The following is a 12,361-nucleotide window of genomic DNA, read 5'->3' on the forward strand; positions in this document are numbered from 1 at the left end:
TCACCGCCAAGCGCCGCCTCACTAACTTTCCTAACCGCACTGCGCCCCCTGGTGGCAGTGACCTGTCAGTACTCCCTTAACTTCGTATGCGAATGCTTTCGGATTCCTTCACACAGCTGCTGTGAGCGAGATCCACACGGAGATGGACAGACACCCCACACGAGGTCCAAATTAAAATATATACTTTTTATTATTAAAACAAATCATTCATTAAATCAAAGGGAGGGCAGCGAACCGATCCTTTGTGATCCGGGAGCAGTGATTTGCGGGACCGTTTCACAGCGGCCACAAAAGACACACATCCACACGATCACAATGTGCAGCTTCCAAGTTATTACAGCGATACATTTACCAATTAAATGATACAATATCCTGATCGATTCAACAACGCCGCTGACCAGCCCAGCAATCATTATTCATTCATTCAGCATTGAGGGAGTTATTATTTACAGAGCTTGCAAAGCTGTAGATGGTATAACACATCAATAGAGCATTGTGTTTAATTGAATATTATTCCAGAACGCATATTCTTTATTCAGTGTTGTTCTTTAACCAGTTCATGTTCTAGTTTTTGTAATTGTATTTCTACATGGATTCGAGGCACTCAGACCAAACACCCACGTCACGTGACGAGGGAGAGGGGTGGAGGAGGGTGAACATGTTCTGTTAAAATATATTTAATCGTTTTCTAAACATCGTTACATTTGTCACTTTGATCATCATTTTCTATTTAAAATGTTTCAGTTCCTTTTCAATATTAATAGACAGTCATTATTATTATTATTATTATTATTATTATTATTCATCTCTATAGTTTATGCTGAACACATTGGGCTAGTCCACTTTTATAACTGTCTTCACAGGGCACACTCTGAGAGGGGCAGAGACGGGACAGAAATATGGAAACATTCTCTCAGTAAATCTGTGTTTAAAAGTGTAGAGAGGTTTTCTCATATCACTGGAGTCAAAGAATGCCACCTCCCCCCCGTCACAGTCCAGCTGAACTCTGATCTTCTGGGGTTTCTTCTCCACAGTGAGTGGTGTCCATGGTGAGGTCCTTGCCCAGTACTTATCCCCATCCCTCAGGTATAAAATCCAGTATCCTGATTCTGTGTTCAGAGTGAATTCCCCTTTCCTCTGGCTGGACTCTTTAGTCACACCCAGATGCCAGTAAGTATTGCTCCCCAGTTCCACGTCCCAGCAGTGTCTCCCTGAAGTGAACCCCTCAGAGCCCAGCACACCAATATAGGTATCAAACCGCTCTGGGTTGTGAGGAAGCTGCTGTCCCTCATCGCTGCATCTCACACTTGTTAGATCCTCAGACAGTATCAGATTAGGATGTGCTGTGTTGGGATCCAGAGTCACTGGAGCTGAGAGAGGAAACAAGACACAGGGTTAGAAATGAGAACATCTACCTGCAAGCATTTTAATAAATCACATGCCAAGAATTGTATATTTTTCTTTATAATACACCAACCCAAATATTGTTATTCAATATCAAACATAACTTTTAAAAGCAGCTGTTTAAAATGTACCCGTCAAAATGACTACTGCTGGCGGTTCTAGTGTTAAATGAGATCCATTTAAATCTAAATCACAGAGCTCTAGAACAGAACACTGTGACACTGCTCAGCACTAACATTCTTAGAGCTCTGGGAGCATTCCAAGACAATGGGCTGAACTCAGAGAAGTCTGTGTTCTACTGCAGGGGATTCTTTACAAGGAGTTTCAATGCAGACCAACATGGGATCAGAAAGCCTTTTGCTCTCTTGGAATGCTCTTCCAGCTCACCTCAATACTATGAGCAGCTCGCAGTGTTTAATATTGAACTGAGAGATGATCTCTCTGATGGATACAAGTGTATTTGCTACAGGTGTGTGCATTTCATTGTGTATTATTATTGATTGTAGAGAGCTGTATCTTGCTGCTTACACACATTGTGGATTGTGGTTATATGCACCCCCCACCCCTCCTTTGTGATGCTCCCCACAGGACTCACTGTATTGAACAATCCCCAGCATCTTCTCCCACACTTTGTACTTCAGAGAGCCCAGGTGCTCGGCTACATCTATCAGCGCTCCTGAAACACACTGTGGATCCTGCAGTGTGCACTCGGCTCTGCAATCATATTCAGGAGTTAGTGCTGCTCTGTGTTTGCATTCAATACAATACAAGAGAGGAAGACAGGCCACATCTTACATACCTTCTCTGTGTGTCTTTGTACTTCTGAAACAAACAAGGACATGAATTGAGACATTATTAAAACACAAATACCACTTTGATAGAAAACAGCAGCACCGCTGTCCAGCTTTACATTTTGAACTCAGTGTTTATCCATTAACATATTCTCTGGAGCACCAAACCAATGAGACCCCTCTGCTGGTTTGTGGGGCTGGAGGAGGGGCATTTGCTGCCTGTTTTACCCACTTGTGGGGTAAACTTAAGAACAAACAGCAATACAAACCATGCTTGAAAAATGAATGTTAAAAATGAAGTTCAAATGTGTGCTAACATAAATGCTTGTAAAGTCCCATTCATAGTGTAGTAGTGAGTGTGCATTCACAATAAGAACATGTCACACACAGTTAGACAATCACTACCTGCAGGAAGAAGATGTCTTCAGCTTCCATCTCCTCTTCTATCCCTCGGATTGTGTCTGAAAGGGATGAGATTTCTCTTGTAATATTTTCAATCTTCTCTTTCATGATTCTTCCCTTTTGTTCCTCTTCCCTCCTCAGTGCAGCTATCCTGGCCTTTTCTTCATCTCGTAGAAACTGGTGAAGTTTCTCAAACTCCTTCTTTATCTGCCTCTCTGTTTGCTGGGCTTGTTTCTATACAATAAAAGGATCACTTTAGAGTTAGTTTGGGTGTCCAGTGAAAATGTATGTTGTGTATTGTTTCAATCACTAATCTAGTTCTCTTACCTTGATGTGCTTTGCTGTTTCATCACATTCGTTTTTAACTTCATTAAAGGATTCCAGCTTGTCCTGCAAGGGCTTCAGCGCAGTCTTGAGTTCTCCCTGAAATGCAATGAAACCCAGAGCTTGCACATCACTGTTAACACATGCCTGGCTAGTAGCAATATGAATGCAGTGTGTGAGAAATCCCCTCAGCACTGGGGTTGCCACTGGGGGCTCTCATAGCAACAAACCCTCCGCTCTGGAGATTCTCTGATAGAGGCTGTGTGAGGGTTTATAAGGGTTCAGGTGTGAATTCATTATTGCACACAGTCACGCTCCCCTCCCCATTCCTGTACAGCACCACCCCCACTCTGCACCCAGGATCTCTCTCTCAGTTTCAATGATATTGTAATAGGATTTGTTCTTCATTCGTTCACATTTGTTGGGTCTTGTTGGGTCTTGTTGTTTAAACTGCCTCATTATAATAACTCTGTATAATATGCTGTGAAAAGAGAATACTGTGTTTACATTTTCACATGAATATTGTTTAAATACCTTATAATACTGTGCAGCCTCCTGAACAGGACGGAGCTTGTGATTCTCATGTTTCTTTGAAGTTTGACACACAACACAGACAGCCTCTTTATCATCCACACAGAAGAGCTTCAGTTTCTCTTCATGCAGACTGCAGAGTATTCCAGTATGTGCTTTAGAAGCCATAATATTCCTGAGCGTGAAATTGGGTGGACGATCCGAGTTTCCTTCTCTCTCCAGCACTGATCCAGAAATGCTTTACAGAAGCTGTGGTTACAATGAAGAGTTACAGGATCCTTGAAAATCTCACAGCAAAGTCCAGAACCTCGAACTTTGTCCCTGCAGATTAGAATCACGAGTCATGAGGCTCCATCAGCAGCACTAATTTACCACCGACTTTAACCTGGAGATAACTGATTACTGAGATTCCTGAGTCTGCACTCTTTTCATTAACATGTCTAATACAATGTGGTGAAATGCAGCAGTCATGTATGGAACACCTCCACACAAGAGCTGTAGTTTATAATGAAAATAAAAACTCCTCGAAAAGCAAGGAAATTCATTGCAAAAAAATTATGTTAATGCAGCAGTTAGGGTTGAACTCATCACCACAGAAGCAAGGAAATGTGATGTTGCTGTTTTTAATTTACAAAACATGTGTTTTAATTAGTACTGTAAGCATTTGATCAACCAATCCAAACTACAGGGCGGGTCTTGGGTTATTCTGAACTAATTAACAACAAATCTAAACATTCTTAACGAACGCCCAATCGTTTGGGGAGGCGGGGCGTTAGGATTTGATTAGCTCAGTTTAGCCGCTCTCTCATATGCTGTGATAATATTATCCAGTGTCTACCTAATAACCAGCTCTGTGTTGCACACGGATGGGCTGTGTTCTTTGGTTGAGCATTCCATCCATGTGTCCTTATGTGAAGCTACATAAACAGAAGAAGAGTTCCTGGAAACGCTGTGAAGTTAATCATTATGCAGCCACTCCTTCCTGACACGTTGATCTGAGTTACAATGCAGACACATGGCAAATGAAATTTAATAGAGAAAAGTGTATTGCATGCAGGAAATAAAAATGTGCATTATAAATATCACATGGGAGATACTGAAATTGAAGAAGGAATCTATGAAAAAGACCTAGGAGTTTATGTTGACTCAAAAATGTCTTCATCTAGACAATGTGGGGAAGCTATAAAAAAGGCCAACAAGATGCTCGGATATATTGTGAGAAGTGTTGAATTTAAATCAAGGGAAGTAATGTTAAAACTTTACAATGCATTAGGAAGACCTCACCTAGAATATTGTGTTCAGTGCTGGTCACCTCGTTACAAAAAGGATATTGCTGCTCTAGAAAGAGTGCAAAGAAGAGCGACCAGAATTATCCCGGTTTAAAAGGCATGTCGTATGTAGACAGGCTAAAAGAATTGAATCTGTTCAGTCTTGAACAAAGAAAACTACGCGGCGATCTGATTCAAACATTCAAAATCCTAAAAGGTATAGACAATGTCGACCCAGGGGACTTTATCAACCTGAAAAACAAGGACCAGAGGTCACAAATGGAGATTAGATAAAGGGGCATTCAGAACAGAAAATAGGAGGCACTTTTTTACACAGAGTATTGTGAGGGTCTGGAACAAACTCCCCAGTAATGTTGTTGAAGCTGACACCCTGGGATCCTTCAAGAAACTGCCTGATGAGATTCTGGGATCAATAAGCTACTAACAACCAAACGAGCAAGATGGGCTGAATGGCCTCCTCTCGTTTGGAAACTTTCTAAAATGATCCCAGCTGTAACTTGTCATTTTATTGCAATATAGTTTTTAAAATATATATTCACGTTATTAATAGTAAATCATTTTGTTGTGTGTACCTATTTATTATAAACCAAACAATGCTGAGTGGAGTTCAGTTAAATTATATCATTTTTAAAAGTACTTTGTTTTCTGAATAAAACCCGACTTATATAAAAAAAGAAAAAAAAAGATTTTAAAAATAAATAAATAAATAAATAAAATCATTCAAAAATCAGAACCCCCAACAAGCAACGTGACACGTGGTGCTCATTTTTTTTTATATATATTTGGAAATCTTTTATTAAACTTTTTACCTTTCAAAGTGCTGAAGTCTCTCGAGTCTCCCCTCTGTCGCAGTTACTGTTTTGGTACTTCGCTGTGGTACAGTATAAATAACCAGTTTTTAGTTTTCAGTGCCTGGTGCTGTTCTGTCTAGAATAAATAAGAGTCATGTTCAGATATTTAATTTATATACAGTACACACACAACATTGACGTTGGGTATATTTAGAGTGAGAAACACTTGGGAAGCCAAATTAGACAGCTGACAAAAGAGAGTCTATGGCTGTATTATCTGGTATCCCCTATGTATTTTAATGCTTCCCTATGCTTTACCAGACCTCTCTGTGCTTTGCAATGCTTCCCTATGCTTTACCAGACCTCTCTGTGCTTTACAATGCTTCCCTATGCTTTACCAGACCTCTCTGTGCTTTACAATGCTTCCCTATGCTTTACCAGACCTCTCTGTGCTTTACAATGCTTCCCTGTGCTTTACCAGACCTCTCTGTGCTTTACAATGCTTCCCTGTGCTTTACCAGACCTCTCTGTGCGTTACAATGCTTCCCTAAGCTTTACCAGACCTCTGGGCTTTACAATGCTTCCCTATGCTTTACCAGACCTCTCTGTGCTTTACAATGCTTCCCTGTGCTTTACCAGACCTCTCTGTGCTTTACAATGCTTCCCTATGCTTTACCAGACCTCTCTGTGCTTTACAATGCTTCCCTGTGCTTTACCAGACCTCTCTGTGCTTTACAATGCTTCCCTGTGCTTTACCAGACCTCTCTGTGCTTTACAATGCTTCCCTATGCTTTACCAGACCTCTCTGTGCTTTACAATGCTTCCCTGTGCTTTACCAGACCTCTCTGTGCGTTACAATGCTTCCCTAAGCTTTACCAGACCTCTCTGTGCTTTACAATGCTTCCCTGTGCTTTACCAGACCTCTCTGTGCTTTACAATGCTTCCCTATACTTTACCAGACCTCTCTGTGCTTTACAATGCTTCCCTATGCTTTACCAGACCTCTCTGTGCTTTCCAATGCTTTCCAATGCTTTACCAGACCTCTCTGTGCTTTACAATGCTTTCCAATGCTTTTCCAGACCTCTCTGTGCTTTACAATGCTTCCCTATGCTTTACCAGACCTCTCTGTGCTTTACAATGCTTCCCTATGCTTTACCAGACCTCTCTGTGCTTTACAATGCTTCCCTATGCTTTACCAGACCTCTCTGTGCTTTACAATGCTTTCCAATGCTTTACCGCACCATAACATGTATTAAAACAATATTGCTTGAAATGTTATATGGTAAACAATAGGTATCAAATGAGTGTAATTCTGTTGTTATAGAGAATTCTGCACTCACCCGCACTCTCTCATTTAACCGTGGGGTGAAGTTTCTATTAATGTAATACTTTTTTCAGCTTCGCACTGTCCCGCCCCAATCAGACAAATACAGCAAATCAGCAAGCTGTAGAGGTGTGATTGATGGAAACGATCCTCACAGGAAGTAATTCCCGCCCCAGACAGGTGTGTGCTTTTAGTAACAGTTAGCAAAACAATTACATTCCTTTTAGCGACAGCTCCTGCAATTTACACTGTGGTGAGAGAGACCAGTTAAAATACCTGACCTGGCTTAAAGTGTGTGGAGCCTCCGATGAATACAGTGCAACATATCCCTGACTCTTAATACAGAGAATCAGATAAACACAGAACAATACGGAAGGCATTAAGAAAGAGCATCACGGTCAATTAGTAGCAGCATTTAACAAGTAGTAAGGATGCTATAAAAGACAAATATAATCAAGCAGCCATGTTAGTGTAAGCCAGAAATCACGCAGCAGTGAAATGTTTGAGGTAAACAGTGCAGGTAACTTCAGGAAACAAAATACAGGAAAAAGCCCCCAGAACCGTCTGCAGAAAGTTCACGACTCGGCATTAATAACGCCATGTTCAAGCATAAACAAAGCACAGTTACTGCTTCTCCATTCATAACTCAAATCAATTCGAAGTCTTCTGGTCCAGCTCCCAAAACAACCTGGTCTCACTGGGAAAACATTAACACAGGGTGCGACTCGCTCAGTGCTGCTCAGAGCCGCTCCTGAGCATTTCTCATCAGTGATCAGAGTGAGCGGACGGACTGGACACCTGCAGGAAACAACTGGAAATACGCTTGTCAAGAACGATGAACTGCTTTCGACTTATGAAGTTATGTATTAATTGACTAAATAAGATGGTAAAAATTGTTGTTTTCGAATTTGTATAATTTAATTTAATTTTTTTTTAATGTAGAGCTGTTTTATAGTTATTAATGTATTATTATTATTAGGCTCGTAGTATTAATATTATTCATTATTAACGTTGGTATTGCCGGTATTAAACACAGACAGATATGAGGTTCAGTCCAAACAGAGCGCCGAACTCAGCGAGGTCCAGCAGGGGACAGTAACTTCACACGGGGTCATTTCATCTACCATCACCTCAGAAACACAAACAAGCAAATCATTATTATTCACCGTTTTTAAAAGTCGCTCAGCGCTCTCGTGGAGCAGAGCGTTAAGTCATTTCAATCTGCTCAGTGTGCTTTCTGAGCGGCTCACTTTCTTAACGCGCCCAGAGTAACGTCTTGCCGAGGGTCTGAAACGTCACTCATTTAACGGTTTGCTCGATCTACCATCATGCTTTGCGGCTACGTTTACCACAGAACCGCATAAGTCTCACGTTTTGATTGGTCGTCTGATGTTTTTAAATAACGGCCCCAAAATCTGTGTCTGTTACGTCACTAGTCTCTGTTTATATTTATTTTCTGTGAACATAGGTGCATCGATAATCTTGTTTGCTTTTAAACCAATTAAATTGTTCCAAAAAAATGACTGTTCTTTAGTCCATTCATTTTAATTCCGTACATAGTCTTGTTGTACTAGTGCTCAAATATACACTCCCTTTTTTCTTTATATATTTACCCGAAACCTCGCTTAATATAATTTTAGGAAATGTCATGTCAGCACTGTGCTTGCATCCAGAGCACGTCTGCCGATGCAAATAAAAATACGGCTAAAAACAAAACAGTATCCGGTTCAACAGAGACAGTCAGTAGGTTAAAGACATTTAAGCGAAGTGCTCTGTGTTTATTTGTGTGACGCTGAAAATAATTGTGGGATATGTGGGATCGAGTCATAGAAGCAAATATATATTTCAAGGTTTTAAAACGACATTTCCGACAATTCTTTTCAACGTCCCGCCCCTGCCTATTGGAGCATGCAGGGGCGGCACATTCAAATTTCAACCTGCTGCCCTATTGTGCACGACTCTGGTTGGGAGCGATGAAGATCACATTTAAAAATAACCTTTTTCAAGGGTTCCTAGTTAGGTATGTGTGATCAATGGATGGTTACCGTGTGTTAGTCCCGATAAAAATAGTGGTGATTTCTATTAAAGGACAGCGATAACTGTACTGTTTGTCGCAGGATTTAAAAGGGTAGGGCTCTGTAACGGCGTGATTCTGGGAAATAAAAAGGAGAGTGTTTTGCAGCAACGGGAGTGAGTGGCATGGCAGCGAGGGCCTGCGTGAGAGATTGTAAGAACGAAACCGTTGTGAATACAGCAAGTAGTGCGAGTGAGACGGGACTGGATTAAAAATATAACCTGTAGAGACGACTTGGGTTGGAAACAAAAAAAAGGACAACACGGACAAGACGAGTAGGTGTGCTGGGTTGTTTATTTAAGTGCTATGAAGACCAAGGCAGAACGTGCCTGTGTACGCCGAAGAGCGGAAATAGTTAATAATATTAAACTGAACGTTAGCGCGGTTACACAGCGAGCGGAGGATGTAAGGGACCGTCTACAAAGGACTGTGAAATACGCAAATACAGCACTGTGCGCTGTTTAAAAGGGAGCGTTTGGTGCAAGCAATCCAACGCTAAGGACAGAACTGTTAACAAAGGAGTTGGCAATGGACTGTAACAGAACAGTAATACTGAAGACAGCGCTTTGAAACCGGATATAAACTTACCTGCAACCATACAACAACCAGTGAATACAAGCACTACAACCTGTGTGCATGTTTCCATACAAGTTACTTGGTGGGGTTGCTGGTACGCAAACTTGGATACTGGTGATCAAGAAAGAGACGCTGTATTATTACTTGGATCATTGCGCCAATTGTGGACAGTTAAAAGACTGAAAAGAAATGGTTCATTTACCTGTGGATTTAAAGTGACTCTCTATGGGAACTAAGTCCCTTATGTTTGTGTACAGTTTGTACTACAGTGTAGAGTAGTGGTTAAGGCTCTGGACTCTTGACCGGAGGGTCGTGGGTTCAATCCCCGGTGGGGCACACTGCTGCTGTACCCTTGAGCAAGGTACTTTACCTAGATTGCTCCAGTAAAAACCCAACTGTATAAATGGGGAATTGTATGTAAAAATAATGTGATATCTTGTAACAATTGTAAGCCGCCCTGGATAAGGGCGTCTGCTAAGAAATAAATAATAATAATAATTATGGTGTGGGTTAGCCAAACCATAATCAATAGTTAGCTCAAAAGTGAGTTCGTGCCCAGACCTGGGTTAGTCTTTTATTTGGTGTTTATATTGTGTTATCTGTGTTTTTTCTTTGTTAATAAAAACTCACCTATTGGCCACTTATGTTTCCGCCTCAGTCTTTGGAATAGCACATTCAGTCAGTTACAAAATAGACCAATCTCGCTCACATATGTGACCCACCTGATAGAGATTCAATAGGAACCATGAGAAAATACAGAGATATCCGTGCAAAAATATTAACCAACAACTGACTTTTTACTGACTTTCATTATTTTAGGAACTCCTATCAGTATTACTAGTGAATAAAAACATATCCATATGGACTATGAGCACAGCATTGCAATGGCAGTCGAATGCCTGATACAGACAAGCCCGCTGCAGATCCACTGACTGTGTATTAACATGGAACTGAGCTTCAAGACATAGGTCACCACAGACCCATTAAATACTTATTCATGCCTCGCAAAATAAAGCGTTCCTGTGAGCGGCTTGAGGTCCTTTTCTCTTGCGGGAGTAGAGACATTAATTACAGGGTGATCTTAAACACAAGCCAAGACAGTTCTGACCTTGAATAACAAGAACGAAACACACTTCATATAACTTTATGCAGCCACACTCGAAAGAAACAATTAGGTATATTCTAAGCAGCACGTGATGTTCGTTTCTTTAGTATTTGGAAACAATCTTTTTACTTCACCTTTGAAAACGTCGCGGCCCCTCGAGTCTCTTTCTCCTCCTTGGCTCTTTTCTGTCGGAGTGTAGACTTTGCGGTGGTACTCGGTATAAATAACCAGGACCTCTTATCTACACCGCCCCCGCTTGTTCTTATTTGATGTTGTTTTGCTTTGTGTCATTTGTTTCTGTGTCAATACCTGGAAATCTGCGAAGCTGCACAGGAATTGTTTTATGATACAAGGTGCGGTACAGAGTTCAACATTAATTAAAGAGATGGCACACACCACCAAGCAGCCCTTAAATTAACATAACAATAATTAGTTATAAATTCGTATGAAGAATGGACTTGTGTAACACAGTTGTATAGCAAAATATAAGTATTAAATTCAACAATTATTATGCTTTTTATTAAGTCACACTATAAGGACATCGTATTTGCCTGGAGTTTAGAGAAATGAAAAGGGTTTCATTTGTTAAAAATATAATTAGAATTAGTCATTTCGCAGTGTTTCATGTTAGGAAAATGTAAAATAACCGTGTCATCAGTCTGTAGTCAAGCATGTGTGTGTGACAAAAAGACATGGATCCTGTAACCCTACGAACTGCAGTGTTTAAATAAGATGATAATACCAGTATTCGGTCCAGAAAACTGGGTTATTTGCATTGTAGTAATTTTAAATTGTTTTTATAACTTTATGTCAAATCTAATAGTGTTATTGAGATTGTGAATTCCTGTTGGTTTCACATTTCTTCATCAATTCTTGTGAAGCTCAGCACGTGATCAGTTCTGAAGGTCATTGCCATTCAATATAAAGCAAAGATAAGATTAGACATTCCTGACAACATGATCCCGTATATTGGTCAAGTTCAGAGGTGAGGACTGATACTGCATATATGAACAGTTGGAAGCAATTCTCGTAAAGGTCACTCACAGTTCAGGGAATTTGTTTTGGGGAAAAAACTGGCACCATTTAGAATGAACTGCTTTTGTGTGAAGTACACTAAAATAAATCTGTATTTAACAGTAAAAATGGTGACGGTAAAATGCCTTATTTTATATTTACCTTTATTTTATATAACTTTCATTAATTAGGTACTGCGGGAAATGACCTTACATTCCTTCAAAAAACGCCTTTTTACATTAAAATAAAGGTAAACTCCAGTAGGCACTAGTAGCAGCTTAATATAGACAGTTTAACACACACTAGGTGTAGTAAAGCAAAATAAATAGTCATTAGCGTCAATACTAGAAACACTTTGTATAGCATTAACATTGGGTCGATGTGCGGGGAGCAGGGAAAACACAAGCGAATCTCTAGAAAGGGAAAGGTCCGCTGCCCAGCTCACCGCTCCTGGAATGTGCGTCGCCCGCAGGGACAGCAGGTTCCTATGAGCCCATCTCAATAGCTTGAAAGCTATACGATGCAAACCCGGGGACCGTAGGCCTCCCTGGTGGTTGACATACGCTACCACCGTTGTGCTGTCTGTCCGGATCAGCACATGTGTGCTGCTCAGCACTGGGAGGTAGTGTTGGAGAGCAAGGAATACCGCTGGCAACTCCAGCATGTTCATGTGCAGGGATGTCCAGCGGTTCGGCCTGGATCCGTGGACTCCTCTGCCTTCCTAGACCGCTCCACA

General features: G+C 40.8%; 1 protein-coding gene across 1 annotated transcript; it reads right to left on the reverse strand.

Moving 5' to 3' along the window:
- Nucleotides 1–165: 165 nt before the first annotated feature.
- LOC131724949 (zinc-binding protein A33-like) lies at nt 166–10,812 on the reverse strand. Its single transcript, XM_059018097.1, has 8 exons — nt 10,746–10,812; nt 5,551–5,668; nt 3,456–3,773; nt 2,925–3,020; nt 2,601–2,831; nt 2,204–2,226; nt 2,000–2,118; nt 166–1,370 (listed from the first exon to the last, which is right to left on the reverse strand). Exons 3-8 carry the CDS (start codon nt 3,618–3,620, stop codon nt 835–837), a joined length of 1,170 nt encoding a protein of 389 aa, XP_058874080.1. The 5' UTR covers nt 3,621–3,773; nt 5,551–5,668; nt 10,746–10,812; the 3' UTR covers nt 166–834.
- Nucleotides 10,813–12,361: the final 1,549 nt, after the last annotated feature.

The sequence above is a fragment of the Acipenser ruthenus genome, chromosome 58 (assembly GCF_902713425.1).
Source record: "Acipenser ruthenus chromosome 58, fAciRut3.2 maternal haplotype, whole genome shotgun sequence".
NCBI classification, from domain to species: domain Eukaryota; kingdom Metazoa; phylum Chordata; class Actinopteri; order Acipenseriformes; family Acipenseridae; genus Acipenser; species Acipenser ruthenus.

Bases quoted from the DNA above. Each gene is read 5' to 3' on its own strand.
- LOC131724949 (XM_059018097.1), bottom strand. From the start codon at position 3,620: ATGGCTTCTAAAGCACATACTGGAATACTCTGCAGTCTGCATGAAGAG. The intron at 2,832-2,924 runs GTAAGAGAACTA...TTTATTGTATAG, and splicing joins AAACAGCAAAGCACATCAAG to AAACAAGCCCAGCAAACAGA. The intron at 2,227-2,600 runs GTAGTGATTGTC...TGTTTGTTTCAG, and splicing joins AAGACATCTTCTTCCTGCAG to AAGTACAAAGACACACAGAG.